Source organism: Erinaceus europaeus, chromosome 4, assembly GCF_950295315.1.
Source record: "Erinaceus europaeus chromosome 4, mEriEur2.1, whole genome shotgun sequence".
Classification (NCBI taxonomy): Eukaryota; Metazoa; Chordata; class Mammalia; order Eulipotyphla; family Erinaceidae; genus Erinaceus; species Erinaceus europaeus.
In genome coordinates this window covers 142,613,146-142,631,359 of record NC_080165.1, presented here as the reverse complement: position 1 = coordinate 142,631,359, position 18,214 = coordinate 142,613,146, and the positions used below count along the sequence as shown (strand labels likewise).

At 42.4% G+C, this 18,214-nt stretch overlaps 1 protein-coding gene across 1 annotated transcript in view; it reads left to right on the top strand.

Annotated features, from left to right (window-relative positions):
- The window catches only part of AFG1L (AFG1 like ATPase), a 196,686-nt gene that overhangs the window by 102,070 nt on the left and 76,402 nt on the right, over positions 1-18,214 (top strand). Inside the window, exon 8 of the mRNA XM_007535470.3 lies at positions 16,587-16,669. Coding sequence (XP_007535532.1) covers positions 16,587-16,669 — 83 coding nt within the window. The remainder of the gene's footprint in view (positions 1-16,586; positions 16,670-18,214) is intronic.

Sequence of the window (18,214 nt, the reverse complement as noted above, 5' to 3'; positions counted from 1 at the left end):
GGCAGGAGGCCTTGTACATATCCTGAAAATAGTAAATATAGCCATGAGAACCCACGGTGTATCGAAAATTAAAGCATCTCTGAGATCGAAAGCCTGTCCCAGGAGAGAAGGATAGAATGTCTGGGACACCTCCTCATAAAACGGAAAAAATCCCATGGTGGAGGGAAACGCGGGGCCACAGAGGCGGGCGGATGCCACTTACCTGTGTCTGGGCGGCTTTTCTGGACCTCAGGCTGGGCGTGAGTGCGGGACACGTAGGGCGCCAGATGTTGTTGTGCGTGGGCCGCGGAGAAGAGAGAGAGGGGGTCCAGAGCGAAGAGGAAACGCAAATCTTTATTTGCGCTGGCACCTCAGAGTTGGGTGCTAGAGAGGCAGGTTGGGCCACGTGGAGGTAGCGAAAATGGCCGCCTCACGCAGTAACATTTCCTGCATCTGAACACCTACCGGAGTGAAGCGCTGGCAAGAGTGCGAGGTGTGGAAGAAGAAGGGCTTTTATAGGAGTAGTTTTCGCGAGAATGGGAAGGGGGAGGAGTAACCATAGCACTCCAGGATAGGATAATAACTCTCGTGAGAATGGGAGGGGGGAGGAGTAACCAAAGCACTCCAAATATCGCGGGGATATAGACAATGCCCTGAGGGCACAACATGGCTGAACAGGCACTCTGAGAATGTCCCAACTCTCGGGGGAACTAGCAGTAGCCTGAGGGGACAACATGGCAGATGTGACTGCATTGGCACAATTTCCCAGCAATTCAGTATGTTTTAAGAGAGGAAAGACATACCCCAATAACTATAATGAAACATAGAAAACATTTCGAATTGCACGATAGCTCGAGCAAGAAAATATTAAACTACAATATAGAATGAATAAAGAGCATGTGTGTATTAGGGGATTGTTATACTAACAATTATGCAAAACAGCAATGTAGTGAGTGAAATTTAATCCACGAATTTTAATTAAGTGATCTACCTTCTGTAATGCCTTTATGGTGGAGAATGAATGAATGAAATGGAAATTCATGTAAATTCTGAATGAACTCTTGTGTGTGTTTACAAATTTCAGAAGTTGATAAAACTGCAGCTTTGTTTTCTTTATTTGGACTTATCTCTGCCACTCCTGGTTTCAGAGCCATGCTTATGATTTTGGTTTTGTTTCAGTTGAAGTGAACTTGAGGTTTCCCCGAGAAAACCAGATAGCGCTCAGAAGAGAGAAAGGGGAGGGCAGAGGAAGAAAGCTAATAATAGTTTCAGTGTGTGGGAGATGTACCTGATGTGGAACTAAAGAAGTTATGAATAGTGAGAGCTGAGATAAAGAAGAGCTAAGAATATGTAGAGACTCTTTTGAGGAGGAAAAAAAGTAGTAAGAAAAGGACTGCACTCTAAGGTGTAATCAGAGAAGCTTCCTGGAACACCCTCATTGTGTGCTGAAGGCAAATAGAGCCTTATTCATATTTTAGAGTGCTTGTAAAAAGGATGCTCATTCGGGAGTCGGGCGGTAGCGCAGCGAGTTGAGAACATGTGGCGTGAAGCGCAAGAACCGGTGTAAGGATCCCGGTTCGAGCCCCGGCTCCCCACCTGCAGGGGAGTCGCTTCCCAGGCGGTGAGGTAGGCCTGCAGGTGTCTTTCTCTCCCCGTCTCCCCTCCTCTCTCCATTCCTCTCTGTCCTATCCAACAACGACGACATCAAGAACAACAACAATAATAACTACAACAATAAAACAACCAGGGCAACAAAAGGAAATAAATTTTTTTTTTTTAAAAAAAGGATGCTCATTCAAGCCCATTAACGTTGGTACAATATTAGCAGACTAATCAGCACTGCCATTGGACAACAACTGGCTCTGCAGTTTGCTGCGCAGGGCCGGCAGCGACTCCCGGATGTGGTTAGGCTGTTGCTGGTTGAGCTCTTCTGCAGATGCAGGGTCCCCAGGCGCCCGGCCATGTGCGGGTAGTCGGGGTGCGACAGGAAGAACTTGTGCTCAGCCCCCCACGCCAGAGTCAGTCATGTGCTACTAAATACCAGCCTTGATGCAAACGAGTGTTTGTACGCATATACTTTTAGCATTACATATTCATCATATTTCTGTTTTATGGTCTTAACAGTTTTGGGGTAGAAGTATATTCTCAATTGTGTTTTATTTATAAGAAGCTCTTTATCTTTCTTTTATAAAAGCATAATCTACCTTTACTCATAGATAATAATGATTTAATAAATAAGTTGATACTCAAATCTTGTTTTAGTTAAATAACTTAAAATTACTCTTCAGATCTCTTATTATAGGCAGGATTGCAAGATAGGCTGATTTCATTTTACTTCTCCTGTTTTCAGTTAAAGGTGCTAATGAACAGTAAAATGACCAAAAATAAAAATAAATGACCAAATACAATGAAGAAAGAGCAGAATCAGGAAATAGAAATTATAAGTGCAGTTGTGGATACTAAAACTCTTAATTGTGGAGTCTCTGAAAATGGACAGGGGCTATTTTACTTTTTCTAAATTTATTTATTTATAAAATGGAAACACTGACATGGGTTATTTTAAAAAAATTTTTATTATCTTTATTTATTGGATAAAGATAGTCAGAAATTGAGGTGGAAGGAGGAGATCGGGAGAGAGACAGAGAGACAGACACTTGCAGCCCTGCTTCATCACTCATGAAGCTTTCCCCCTGCAGGTGAGGACTGGGAGCTTGATCCTGGGTCCTTATGCATTATAACATGGGTGCTCAACCAGGTGTGCCACCACGCAGCCCCAGGGATTATTTTTTTTAAATGAAATATTTCTTTAACTTTTGTTTTATTATTTCTGAAGTTGTGCATATATTGTAAATGAATAACATGCATTATGGCTTTTGAGTGTTCGTAGCATAGTGATATTTCTTTAATGGAAAAGTTATTGTTGGGACTTCAGGGAGGCATAGCTATGGAGTAACAGGAGCAGAACCATTCTCCCCCCAAACAATAAATATTTACAATGTTGAACCTACCAAAGCTGACCACATCTAAGACATCTGCAGAAGCACTGCAGCTTCTGCCATGAAGTTCCAGATGCTGTCACTATTGCATCCTGACTTCCCTGAGTAGATGACCTCACCAGTGTGTCCCAGAACCTCTCCTCCTTAGAGCCCTACCCCACTAGGGAAATGTAGGTACAGGCTGGGGGTATGGAGCCAACTGTTAATGCCTGTGTCCAGTAGAGAAGCAACTACAGAAGCCAGACCTCTCACTTTCTAGACCCCGTAAAGAATTTTGATCCATACTCTCTGAGGGGGTCAGTGTTAGGGGAAGATGACCAGACGGCTCTGAATCCCAACTCAATCAGGACCCGAAGAGAGAAGAATTTAAAAAAAAGGAAGGGGGAGTCGGGCGGTAGCGCAGTGGGTTAAGCACATGTGGCACAAAGCTCAAGGACCCGCATAAGGATCTGGGTTCGAGCCCCCACTCCCCACCTGCAGGGGAGTCGCTTCACAAGTGGTGAAGCAGATCTTCAGGTGTCTGTCTCCCCCCCTCTGTCTTCCCCTCCTCTCTCCATTTCTCTCTATCCTATCCAACAATGACGACATCAACAATAATAACTACAACAACAATAAAAACAAGGGCAACAAAAAGGAAATAAATAAAATTTTTTTTTTTTTTTTAAAAAGGAAGGATATTTGGAAGTAGTTATAGGTGTAGGTGTGACTTAGAAAGAAAGAGAAGGCAGGACCATAAAAGGGGGGGTGACAAATATATACAAATGTAGACAGATAGATATAGAAATAATAGTTAACCCATGTCTGCAACCTTGGGAGAACTACTTTAGCTTCCAAGGAAGGGAACGGGCACACAGAACTCTGGTGGTGGGAATGCTGTAAAATTATACCCTTGTTATAAGTTTGTAAATCAATATTAAGTCACTAATAAAATCAAAATAAAACTACGCTGCATGGTCTCTTAAAAATGCTTAGTTAGACACTTAATTCTAAATAAATATTAATTGTAATAATTAAAAGAGAAAAGTAATTGTCTACCTATGATTGTACAGAATAAAGAAAACTCTTGCTAACTTTACTGGATTTTAAAAATATCTATTAGTGATTTAATAATGAACAAGACTGTAAGGTAACAGGGATACAGTTTCACACAGTTCCCACTGATAAGCAATTCTGGTGGAATTTCGCAGGAATATCTAGGAAACTGGAGCTGGGATGAATGAAGGAAAAAGGAGTTTATTTGCAGAAACCGAGAGCTCAGATCACTCTGTAATCTCTCCGCCCAGATTCCAAGTTCATTTTCACTTATATACCTTTCAGCAGAGCGGAAGCAAGCTCGGGCTACAGAATCAGATGTGGCGATGTACAATCAGCTCTCCTTTTTTCATTTTCTCTCTCTCCCCAAATACTCAGCCCAGTTCCCCTGTGAAGGAGCGAAGCTGCTAGATTTCACGCAAAGCCCCTGGCTAGCTAACTTATGGTTTCGCCTATGCTCATTCTGATTCCCTCCTGCCCTACTTTTCTCATCTTGTTTGTCTTCTGTTTGACTTCTCTGTCACCACCACCAGAGCGCCGTGTCCTCTCCCCTTCAGTGGAAGCCCCCCTGTTCTTTATCCCTCGGGGAGGAGGGACCAAAATTCTTCATGGAGAGCAGAAGGTGGAATGTCTGGCTTCTGTAATTGATTCTTTTTTGGACATGGACATCGGCAGGTGGATTTATACCCCCCAGCCTGTTTTTGTCTTTCCCTAGTGGGGCAGGGCTCTGGGGAGGTGAGGTTCCTGGACACCTTGGTGAGGTCTTCTGCCCAGGGAAGTTAGGATGGCTGCTTGTAATTTTTTTTCTTTGTCCTTGACTTTAGGTAGTGTCACAGTGATGTGTCTTGGTGTAGGTCTATCTGAGTTTAGAAATTTGGGGGTTCTCTCTGCTTCTTGAACATCTATATCCTTATCCCATCCCAGGTTTAGGGAAATTTTCTGCTATTATTTCTTCGAATATGGTCTCTCTACCCTTCTTTCTCTCCTCTCCTTCTGATACTTGTTTTTCTGATGGAGTTTTCAATCTCTTGAAGCGTTACTGCTTCTTCTTCTTCTTCTTCTTCTTCTTCTTCTTCTTCTTCTTCTTCTTCTTTTTCCTTTTCCTCTTCTTCTTCTTCTTCTTCTTCTTCTTCTTCTTCTTCTTCCTCTTCCTCTTCTTCTTCTACTTTGAAGTCAAAGAGTGTGATCAGTTTGTCTTCTAGTTCTTTTTTAAAAAATATTTATTTTGGTCTCCAGGGTTATTACTGGGGCTTGGTGCCTGCACTATGAATCCACTGCTCCTAGAGGCCATTTTCCCCCTTTTTTTGCCCTTGGTGTTTATTGTTGTTGTTATTGCTGTCATTGTTGTTGGATAGGACTGAGAGAAATCGAGAGAGGATGGGAAGACAGAGAGGGGGAGAGAAAGATAGACACCTGCACCTGCTTCACCACCTGTGAAGCGACTCCCCTGCAGGTGGGGAGCCAGAGGCTCGAACTGGGTTCCAGTTCATGTGCTTTGTGTGCTTAACCCACTGTGCTACTGCCTCCCCACCCCCCATCTTCAATTTCTTATGTTTTCTCTTCTGCATAGGTAAGTCTACTTCCTTGACTTGTTATTTGAGACTGGAATCCATTCAGAGTGTCCTTCGTATCCTGTAACTGTTTTCCAGTTTCCCATTTTCTTGTCAAGTTTATCTCTGAAGTCATGGATTTATTTCTGAATCCATTCCTCCATATTAAATTGAGAGCTTTGTATTTCTTCAAATTTCCTGACAATGTATTCCTTAAAATCATTCTCTGGCATAAGGATCCCTGTTCGAGCCCCCGGCTCCCCACCTGCAGGGGGGTCGCTTCGCAAGCGGTGAAGCAGGTCTGCAGGTGTCTATCTTTCTCTCCCCCTCTCTGTCTTCCCCATCTCACTCCATTTCTCTCTGTACTATCCAACAACAACAGCTATGACAACAATAATAACTACAACAAGCACAATTGCCAGTCCGTGTTCAGGCACCAGATGCCTGGCTTGCTTCGCAGGCAGGAGAGAGATGACCAGGGACTCATGGCTGAGCTGGGAAGCAGTGCAATGCAATGTAGTGCCATGCTGGCTTTATTTTATGCTGGTCTTATAAGCAGAATTAGAAGCATTCCAACATTTTCCCCTTTCTTTTTAACTAATGGTCATAGTATCAGGAGTGTGGGGTGAACAGAAACCTATATCATACAGGCATTTTCAAAAGAACTGGCACAAGACATGGAGGAACAAGTAAGAGAGCAGCAGGAATCAGTGTGATGCCAAGGGGGGCGTTTCCTGCCTCAAAGGGCAAGGTCTAGCAGGTGAAAGGGCGTTTCTTGACTCTGTGGGCATCTCTTGCCTCTTGGGGCGTTTCATGCCTCAAAGGGCATTTCCTGCCTCTGTGGGCAGGACCTAGTAAGGAGAGGGGATTTCCTGACTCTGGGAGCAGGGCCTGCAGGCAAGGGAGCATGGCCTATAGAGTCCCAAGGCAGCTGGCTGCAAAGTCCATGGACTGCTGCGGTCAGTCTTTGAGAAACCCAGCAGTGTAAAGGGAAGCTGCTGTAAAGTTGTGTAAAGTGTCCAAGAGGTGTACCAGTAAGTCTGATAGAAGTGTCAGTTCAATGTCGACGATCAGGAGAATTAATGCCAGGGGATGAAACGCTGCACGTCTGTCTTGATGGGGAAGGTCAACCATTGTAATTCCGCTATTCTGTAGAGAGTGAGTTTTGGAGTCTGTGAATCAGTTTCTTCAGGTTGTACTGGGTCACATCATGGTTTTGGGGGGGATGCTGTAGTCGTGCCATCTTGTGGGTGACATTCGAGAACAGGGGTCCAAATGGATTTCCAGGGATTCTATTTGAGCAGATGCTTTTTTCATGTGAAGACTTGACAGCTGTAATTCTCTTACTTTTGAAGCAAAACTTGTAGCAGATTAGAAGTTTACTATAATTGATAACTCCATTATAATTGGTTTAAGTACCTTTAAAATTTTGAAAGTCCTTTCTAGTATGGTTTCAAGGTTGTTTAAACAGTGTAGGCACCAGATGCCCGGCCAGCTTCGCGGGTGGGAGAGAGATGACCAGGGACTCATGGTTGAGCTGGGAAGCAAAGCAATGCAATGCAGTGCCATGCTGGCTTTATTTTACGCTGGTCTTATAAGCAGAATTAGAAGCATACCAACATGCCACAAGGGCAACAAAAGGAGAAAAATAACTGCCAGGAGCAGTGGATTAGTAGTGCAGGCACCGAGCCCCAGAAATAACCCTGGAGGCAAAAGAAAAAAAAATCATCCTCTGATAGCTCTCCTGGATTTACTTCATTGAGTTTCAGTACTTCCTCTTGGTTTTGCAGAACCAGTATTTTCTTGGTTTTTCCCAGATGTTTTGGTTCCTGTTGTCCACTGGTGGTGCTGGGTTCTGCTTTGTATGTGAGTGGAAGGACCTTTGAAGTGACACAGTGCTATGGCACTTGATGTCCCTTAACCAGAGACCGAGTCTGGAGGAGGGGGCAGAATATCCCAGACTTCCTTTGCCTACAGACTTATTCCTGGAAGTAGGAACTCTGCTGTGAGATCAACATCAGTTTTCTCACCTACAGGGCAGTCTGACCCTGATCACTAGGGTCTCTATGGGAGCCGGGTCATGTTAGAGTTTGACAGGCTTCTTTCATGCCGCAAGGGTACTGTGTTCCATTTCTCAGTTCCTCTGAACAATCCCTTGGAGTTTTCTCAGAGCCTGTGGCTTCGACAGCTCTAAACTGCAGTTCAGAACCCCTTTGAAGCCACAGGGGCCCTTTAAATCTGGCATATGGATTGGAAGCAGTTGCAAATATGGCTCCCTTCAATATGGCACCACTGTTGCTTGAGTCCTCTCTCTCTCTCTCTCTTCAGTCTTGCTCCCGCTGTCCCTGCACAGTCACCAGCCTTCAGACAGATGCCCCTTTCTTTACCAGAAACCCCAGCTGTTCTTTGATGAAATTTGTTGGAGTTATTTTGTCGAACAATTTGTTTTCTGGAGGAAAACCAACATTCTTTTTTATTATTATTACTTTTATTTATTTACAAAATGGAACTATTGACAAGACCATAGGATAAGAAGGGTACAGTTCCTACCACCAGAACTCCGTAACTTTCTGTAAAGGGGTAATCATTTACTGAGTGATTGAGAATATTAGATGAGAGGAATATACTCATGTCTAAAGAATTTAGAGTGACTCTTGACACATGATAAGCCCTTACACCAGTGACTGCTATTTGGTGCTGTTGATGATAAAGACAGACCCATTTATTTATGCTGCCAGTCATCTCACGAGGTTTAGTCCAGACTATGAGAGCTCCCAAAATGAGTGGAGTCTTCATGTGTATTGTGTAGAAGAGAGGAGTCATCAGCGGCGTTTGTACTTCCCTATTTGCAACTGTGAATGAACAGATATCATTGTGTTTTTGTTTGTTTTTGACTTTGACATCTCTTTATGGAGGAAAGGTGCATTCATAGGCTATTGTCACAAGGATACAGAGCCACATTTGCTCAAGATAGCTGTCAGTATGCCTCACCCTCCAGCAAACCCTCATCATCCTCCACCATAGACCCCCAACACTCCATTAACAGCCCAATTCCCATTTCTGAGTCCCCTGATCGGCTGCAGTAGATTATAGTCTGGTGAGGTTTTCACCCTGTGTCGCAGGAATGTCATCACTTCATTTTCACCTTAGTGTCTGTGGTTATATAGTGTTGTGTCATGGGTTAAGCAGAAAGTCCCTGCTCTCTTAGTTTATCTTCCACTTCTGGCAATATTAGTTTAGATGACCAAGTAAAGGTAATAAAACACCAAACTAGGGGCCAGGCGGTGGCGCACCTGGCTAAGCACACATGTTACAGCGCTCAAGGACCCGGGTTCGAGCCCCTGTCCCCACCTGCAGGGGGAAAGCTTCATGAGTGGTGAAGCAGGGCTGCAGGTGTCTCTCTGTCTCTCTCCTCCCAATCACCCCTTCCTTCTCAATTTCTGGCTGTCTCTATCCAATAAGTAAATAAAGATAACTTAAAAATAACAACACCAAACTAGACATTTTAAGTAAGCTTTCCTAGAATGTATGTACCCTAATTGAAATTTACTAGAATGCATGACACAATAATGTAGAATTTACCACAAGGGGAATTTATCTCATATGCAATTTTAAACTAATCATGCAAGTAAAATCATAAGAGAATCATAGAGCATCAACCTAAGAAGAGTAGATTTATACTCTACAGGGATGATTAATTTAGGACAGGGAGGGAGGAGCTGGGGAGGGGAATCAATCATGTGTCTTATATAAGGCTAAAGAAAATTATCTCGTGGCTGTTGTTTAATAAAACTGGATGTGGTAGTATGAGCATGGATTCAGGAGTGAGGGAAACGTGGGCAACTGAGGCAGCTGCCTGTAAACTCCATGGCTATTAAGAATTGGGTATTTTCTTTGTTTTCTTTTCTGAATATCAGAAAATGTCAGCAGAAAGCATCATCCGATGACTACTGGCTGTAGCTCACTTTAGAATTAAGTATATGGGGTTGGATTTGGGGTGGGGAAGGGCTAGGGGTATCGAGTGGTGACTCACCGGTTGGTTAAGCACACATAGCACTAAGCGCAAGGACCTGCGCAAAAATTAATGTTTGAGGGAGTCGGGTGGTAGCACAGTGGGTTAAGCGCATGTGGTGTGGCACAAAGCGCAAGGACTGCCTTAAGGATCCCAGTTTGAGCCCTCAGCTCCCCACCTGCAGGGGAGTCACTTCACAAGTGGTGAAGCAGGTCTGCAGGTGTCTATCTATCAATCCCCCTCTGTCTTCCCCTCCTCTCACCATTTCTCTCTGTCCTATCCAACAACGATGGCATCAATAACAACAATAATAATAACTACAACAATAAAACAACAAGGGCAACAAAAAAGGGAATCAATAAATATTTTTTAAAAATTAGTGTTTGAGCCCCAGGCTCCTCACCTGAGGGGGGGGGGCGGGGAACACCTTGAAAGTGGTGAAGTTATGTGCCTAGTACACAGTGGGACATATAGCAGGCACTTTGTAGTTGTTAACTATCTTTTTTCTCCTGAGTTTTGGAAAGGAAAAGAAATTCTCAGACTGCTTGATACTCATGCTGCTTCAAAAACAAAACAAAACAAAACAAAACAAAACACAATTTACCCTGTTTTCTATTCAGTATCTTTCTTGTACTCTGGTTGCTTACTTGCAGAATTATAGTCTTAGCAAAGAAAACAGCACATTTTGCAGCATATCTTTTCTGAATTTAAATGTATAGTTATTTATCTAATAGAATTTTTGAGGTGTATAAAAGAATTAGCTTTAGAGCTATGTGTATCATGTAATCCAAACTTCTCTGCCCTATCTACATGAATTTACATTTATGAAACACTTGAGGAATAAAAACTACAAGCACACTTTTTTCCCTGAGATTGTGGTTGATTTTTTTAGTTCTACTTATGCTTTTAATATTTGAATTTTTATGAATATGAATTGCATTTTTAGTAAAAATTAAAACTTCTGAAAGAACTAAGTATAAGGCTAAGTCTCTATTTTCAAAATGATTTATTCTCTGGAATCATAGAAACTCTCAGCCATTTCTCTGTTTACTTACTAAGAAGACATAAAACCAAGGAACCAGGACTGTAGTTCTCTGTAGCTCTTTTTCTAGAGGATAGTTTCTCTCTCTCTTCCTCTCTCTGTCTCTCACTCTTAATCTAGAGTGGGCAAGTCATGCAGGCACCATGCCCCAGTAATACCTGTGGTGACAAGGAAGAGGAGGAGGAGGAGAAGGGGAAGAAGAAGAATGAGGAGGAGGAGGAGGAGAAAAAAGAGGAGGGAGAGAGGAGAAAGCCAAATGTTCTGAGAGTACATCCTTTATTTGTATGGGATCCAAGATGTGCTTCCCAGTAGTGGGGGGAAACAAAACCTGATCAGTTGAGTATTGTCAAGAAAATCTCCAACAGGAGGCTTCTCCCCATAGAGCTCACGTTCAAACTCCAGGTTCAAACCCTGGACCCATATGGGAACACCATGCATGGAAGTGAAGGAAGCCCCGTGGGTCATGGAACAGTGCTCTCCTTCATCTGTTTATCTTTCTCAATCTGAGATGCCAAAAGAATGAAAAAGATCATCCCCCAATGCAGCAGAGTTGCACATGCATGAGGCTCCAACACCGAAAGGAAAAACGCCAATAATTTTACCAATTTAAACTCCTATCTGATATTCAACTCAGCTGTAACACCATGATTTATGTGCTTGTCTTTTGGCTCTTCGGGATTTTCTAGTCTACATAATATTACTCTTTATAATTAAGAGTATTTCAAATAGGTAGTATGAAATATTTTTTATTTTAATCTTATGAGATACTGTGTGATAGTTTTAAAGGCTTTTCTCCACAGGGTTTGTTCTTTTGTTTCAGTTGGGAAGGAACTAACCAAAGCAGGTGTTGTTTTAAATTGTTCTGTGAGATGGTGTTTTTCTAATAGTCTTCCTCAGTATTTCTAAAAATATACACAGTGGATCTTGAGAAAAATGTAAAGCTTCCCAATATGGCTCTTTTAGCTGTGTGTTTTTCTTTCCAAAATCAAAGGCTTGTGACTCCTAAGTATGTTCCCAAGGGCATGCTAACCTCCCCCCCCCCCTCATTTTTTCCCCTCCCTCAGTCTCCTAATTGCATTTTTATATTGTATAATTGTATTTGTCCTTTGTATACATAAATATACAAACTATTTAAAAATAAATTCCCTTTAGTGGCTGATTAGTTTTATGCATTTGAATTGGATAGTGATAAGAGGTCACAGGTCTTGTAACTATATCTAGAAATTAGGAAATTCCTTAGAGATCATACCCTTTTGACTAGGTTCACTCTCACCCCAGAAATAGCTTAGTTTCCACAGTCCTCCATCCTCCTGACAAGTGTTTTGAAGAATCCAGACAAGTGAATAAAGCAATACTTTTTGAGGTTTATTTTTCTTTAAAAAATATAAACCATGTGTTAGTATTTTGCAGACAATTAAGAGCAACCACCTCAGGGCCCTGGTTATAGTTCTTTTGCTGCTGATTACGTTTTCCCCTGGTGGTGATTAGTGAATGTACAAATGCAATCACTTGGTGGGGCTTAATCACTCATAGCAGAGAGAAGTTAGCTATCCAGAAACAGGAACTGGAGCTTGTCGAACTTCCATGAACTTTATTTTAGTAATAGCACAATGAAATAACATAGAAAATTGTAGACCAAATTAAGACTATTGAGTCATACAAGAAAAACTATAATTTAAAAGAAATGGACAACTTGAAGCAACAAACTTGGGTGACTTGTCTGTTGCTGACATTGTGTGTGCTGTCTGTGGCACAGGTAGTTCTTGGGTGACTTGTCTGTTGTTGCCATGTGTGTGCTGTCTGTGGCACAGGTAGTTCTTGGATGAACGTCCACCAGTGCAGTGGGGGTTAGACTTGAGCTCGACTCCCTTTTCCTTTTCCAACACATCACTGGGAGCAAAGGGGGAGTGGAGTGGAGTGCTTGCATTTGGGGGCAGTGCTGTATTCCTTCCCAGTAAGCTGCCTTTCAGGGCCTGAATGGGTGAGCGGGAAGCCTGGGGAGCAACTCCAAGTCTCTTATGAAGAGAAACTACAGGTGCTTGAAAGAGGAGGCCAACTGGTTTTTCAGGGCAAGCAGGATCTTGGTGAGGGGCTGGTCATCAGACGTGGAGTTCAAAAGCTCAGCTCAGTAAGTTTCACCAGAGGATCAGCCTCTCTTTGGAGATTATTGTCAACATCTGCCGGGCTAGCGTGGGGGTGCCTCTTCCCAGGCGAGTACTCTCTGGATTGGAGAGAACTCAACCGGAGCCAGCCTGGGCTGCTACTCACTTGGTGACACGAAGGAGATGACTCAAGAACAGACTCGTGGCTGTAGCAAGGCAATACAGTTCCTTTATTGATCAGAGAGCCAAAGCTTTTAAAGGGCAGACTCGGAAGTGGCAAGTCGGAAACGGAAATGGCTAGGAAAGGGTCGGAGAAAGGCAAATGGGGCTGGAAAGGTAGGAACTTCCTCAGCAACTGTTTTAACTGGTGGGATTAAAAATACCCAGGAGGCAGGGAGGGTCTTGAGGGTAGAAAGAAGATACATCAAAGGAATGGAATGGGTGGGGATCTTTCAGGCAAAACAATGATTATGTAGATAGGCCATAGTATCAGAAATGCAGGGTGGAGCTGGGGGAGCTGGCTTAATGTTTTAAGGAATGCCAGGCTCCTGGAGGCAGAAAAATGCAGGGTGATTTGTGAGGCTCCTCACAATTTCTCGACAAACATCTATTTATTTTGTGGGAGAGTCTGAAGGAGTGACCAGAGCTTGGCTCCAGTGCCTGCAGCACTGAGGGTCAGACTTCATGTTGTACACATGCTAGTCAGGACCTGTGCTCAATCCCACTGAGCCCCCTGCCAGCCCCACTGCTTAATTTGTTACTATTATTATTTTTATTGCTGTTAGGGATATTGCTGGGGCTTGGTGTTGGCACTCCAGATGGCCATCCCCCCTCCTTTTTTTTTTTTTTTTTTTGCTATTTGTCTTTCTATTTTATTTGGTAGGAAAGAAATTGAGGGGAGGGGGATCAGAAAGGCATAGAAACAGAAAGACACCCGCAGACATGCTTCACAGCTTGTGTAGCATCCCACCCCTTGTAGTTGGGGAGCAGGGACTTGAACCTGGGTCCTTGTGCATGGTAATGTGTGCGCTCAACCAGGTGCGCCACCGCCCACCTCCTCCCCATTGCTTTATTTCATACCAAATTCATTAATGTAAAAATCAAAGTGGTTATCTTCTCTAGCCTTCCAGTCCAGATTTATGTTGATTTTCTCTTTGTTTTCCTTTCTTGTCATCGGCAGGGCTTCACTGTTCTAGGCAGACTTTTTTTTTTTTTCCATATAATAAGAGAGGGACACACACAGAGAGGGGATACACCACCACACTGAAGCTTCCTCTGGATCGTTGGGGGTGAGCTGTCTTGTTGGTCATTACTGCCAGGTCCCCTGCATTGGTTGATGCTGTGGTCTATTTACATAATCACTGTTTTGCCTGAGACCCACCCTGCCTGCAGGGTATTGTTTTAATCCCATTGGTTAGAACCTTCACAACAGCTGCTATGGAAGCTTTCTATGCTCACAGCTCGTTTTTTGCTCCACCCCCTCTCCTAGCCATTTCATTTTCTCACTTGCCACTTCCAGTTAAAGAGATGTATAAAAGGCTTTGTATCTGATCAATAAAGGAAATTGCATTGCATTGCGTTCCCACTCAGCCATGTGTTCCAGAGTCTCTCTCTCTCTCTCTCTCTCTCTCTCTCTCTCTCGGCAGCTAACCCGGCACTGTCTCGCCAGTCACTTTCTGTCTTCAATCAGTAGACTGTCGTAGCTTGTCCAGCAGCGTCATGGGGTTAACACTTAAAGTCCCACATTCAGAAAAAGCCCTCCATCCTCTGAGATCTTTCTATCCTGAGGGCATGACTGGTCATGCTATTCTCTTTCTTTGCATAACCATTATGCTCTCTTCCCCACCCTACACCCTGAGCTCTTTAACTGCTGCTGCATGGGAGGAGGGTGGGGCATGCATTCTCACTGCCTTGTGGGCCAGTGCCCAGGCTGGGCCTGGCTGGGTGTGCAACCCAGGACGCAGTTTCAAGGAGGAAGAGTGTTGCTACATCTCAAGGGTGCCCAGATATCACTGTTCTGGGCATCTACGGCTTCATAACAAACGGTGACGACATGCAGAAGCTTACAGTGCTTCTTTATTTGTCTTGCCTGGTTTCTGTGGGTTAGGGACTGGAGAGAGACTTGCTACCTATTCAGACTCCCAGAGTAGGGTTAGTGGTTACATCTACAGAAGCTGGTCAGACGCCTCTGTCTTCAGGCCTCACTCGTGCCATGGTCGTCCTCCCTTCTAGAAGTTTGATGTTTACCGACCAGACTGCTGAGGATTTCAGAGCAAGTGCTCCACCCAATGTCATATGAGATTGTACTGCAAGCATCATTTATGGGCCAGGTGTGACTAGGATGAACCCTAAGAGTCAAGGCAGAGGGGGAGCATAGATCCTACATCTTGACTGCTGTAATGTGAATGCCAGAACATATTGGGATACAATCTTGCAGGCGTTTGGGGACAATACAGTTTACCACAATTACCTTGGCACCCAGATACAGTTTTTTTTTTTTCATTAATAAAAGTAGCAGAGTTGTTAAGATGTTTCCTCATGAATTTTCATAAAGCAATTTTCATTTGCAATAAACGCAAAAAGGTCAACCTGTAAATGTTTCTTGAATCGTTCTGAAAACCCTTGCTTATGACTGTTTTTCTGGAATGAAAAGAAGTATCCCCTCCATCAACAAATGCATGATATGTATTTATTTTTACATGAAATAGATTTTACAGGAAGTATATATATTTGAAACATGTATATTCCTTTTCCCTAGCTAGGAAAGTAGGTAGATAAGGATAACAAAAACTCATTTGCTTCCATGCTAAGAAAGGGAAGTTAAGAATCGTGTATATTAGGGGGCTAGGTGGTAGCGTACTAGGTTGAATGCATGTTACCATGTGTAAGGACCTGGGTTCAACTCCCAGGTTCCCACCTGAAGGGGGAAAGCTTCACAAGCAGGGCTGCAGGTGTCTGTCTCTCCTCTCTATCTTCCTCTTCCGTCTCAGTTTCTCTCTGTCTCTATCCAATAAATAGATAAAATAAAAATTGTGGTTCCTGGCGCTCTGGCTTATTTCTGCTCTACTGTGTCTCTGCCACTGTGACACATGAAACTTACGGATTCTTTCTCATCGCTACCAGGGTCTCACTTCAGAGTGATGGAAATTGAGATTTTAAAAAAATCTGCTGTTTGGGTTAAGTTAAAATGTACTGTTCTAGCGATGTGTCAGGAAGACATGCTGCATCTTGTTAATTATTACTTATTTTTATTCTTTTTTAATGAGAGGGGGAATGTTACAGAAAGAAAGATACATACAGACAGAGGCCAAAGCTTTGCTCAGCTTTGGCTTATGATGGTACTGGGGGATTGAACCTGGGACTTCGGAGGCTCAGGCATGAAAGTCCTTTTGCATAACCATTATACTGTCTTCCCAGTCCAAGTCTTGCTTTTTGGGGGTCAGCTTATTATTTGTTGTATTTCTTTCTTTCATTCTTTTTCCCTTTCTTCCTTTCTTTAAAAATGTTAATATGATTTAATAATGATTAACAAGATTGTAAGATAACAAGGGTATGCTTCCACATAGTTCCCACCACCAGAGTTCCATGTCCCATCCCCTCCACTGGAAACTACCCTATTCTTCCCTGTGGCCCAAAATTCTTTATGGGGTGCAGAAGGTGGAAGGTCTGGCTTCTGTAATTGCTTCTCCATCAAATCATGTTTTTGACTTGATACATGTTTCATATCGCAACTTTTATGATTCTGACATTCAATTTCCCCCCCTAAATTCATCATTTTATTTTATTAAAGAAAATGCTAAATATTTTTCAGAAGGGAAGCAGAAAGATTGTCAGCACTTGTTTAAAAAGACAATTTGTGTGTTTGAATTGTAGAACTACTGTAATACAGTCCAGCTCGATTCTGGAATTGATTACCGGAAAAGGGAACTTCCAGCTGCAGGAAAACTCTACTACCTGTAAGTTTAAAAAAATTTTGAATTTTCCAACTTTGATATCTAATAGTTAATCAGGAAAAGCAAGAAGGGTAATTATCAGAAAATGAAAGGCTAGTTCTGAAGCCCATGATTTTAGAAATAGAAAGCGTTAAGTTCTTTTCAATTGTTTTTTTTTTTTTTGCCACCAACATTTGCATGATTCATAATGTGTGATTGGATGAAACCCTAATTAGCTTGTTTTTTTTTTGGGGGGGGGAATGATGACAGATGGCTAGGAAGTAATGAGTATCCTCTTAAATAAGAGACTGTGGTATTAGGAGAATGTCTTTACTGTGATAAAGTAATTAATTATTTGTGAGCGCCTTCTGACAAATGTGCAATTTCTGTCTGTTCCCTACCTCCGTCCCCAATTGTTGCTTTTTTATTTTGTTAGGCAGTCTGCTTGTATTTACCACTGTTGACTGACTTCCATACGTAACTATTTATAAAATATATAAATATATATTTGAAATATATTGCATATATACATACACACACACACACACATATATATATATATATGCAAGTGCCACTGGAAATACTTTGTCTCTTCAAAGCAAAGATTCTCTCGAGTTGGAACATTTATAATAGATGTATTCAGCTCATGCAGTTGATGCTGAAACACAAGCAGAGTTTGTTTTTAAAATGTCATTTGTGAGAACCTGAGAAGGAGAAAATGCTTTGCAAATGCGAACTGCTGTTCAGTGTGTGCTGCCTGTGTTTGGCACATAGTGGGCTCTCAGGAAACAGCCCTGCCTAAGGCTAGTTGTGATTTAACTCAAAGGCATATTTCGGCTCATTTAAATTTTGATGACAACGTGCATATGAGAGGTTCAGAAAAGTTCACGTCTCTGCCACCTTGTAAGCAGAAGTACTTTACTGTTTTTAAAGCAGAAATTAGCTAGAAAAATCACATAATTAAAATTGCATACTTTACAGTGTACCAAGGGGACTATTTAAGTTTATTATTCAGATTCTGGTGATTACTATAGGAGGTTCTTCATCTGCCCTTAAGTACTTTGTCTTTAAAGTACTTTATAATTTTAAAAAATTCTGCAGCACTTTTTTTTTTTTTTTTGTGCTTCAACTTGGATTCTTTCCCCTCCCCTTCCCCCTCCCTTTGCATCCAGTTTCTTTTATGTTTGTGTATTCTGGTCTTCTTATTTTTCTGATATTCTTAACTTTTCTCTCATTCTTTGCTACCTACTTCTGGATATTCCAGATGTATGGTACTTAGAAATCAGTTTATTAATTCTTCTCAAGGAAGGTACTCCTTATCTCCTGTTTCCCTGCAGAATATATCCTTATGTACAAGAGTGAAAACATGTCCTAATAGGCAGTTCCTTTTTTTTTTTTTTTTTAATTTTGTTTTACCAGAGCACTGCTCAACTCTGGCTTATGGCGGTGCAGGGAATTGAACCTGAGAACTTGGAGCCTCAGCCATGAGAGTCTCTTTGCATAACCATTATACCATCTCTTCCACCTTGGCTGTTCCTTAAATAAAGGCGGTAGGCTGGGGATTGGAGG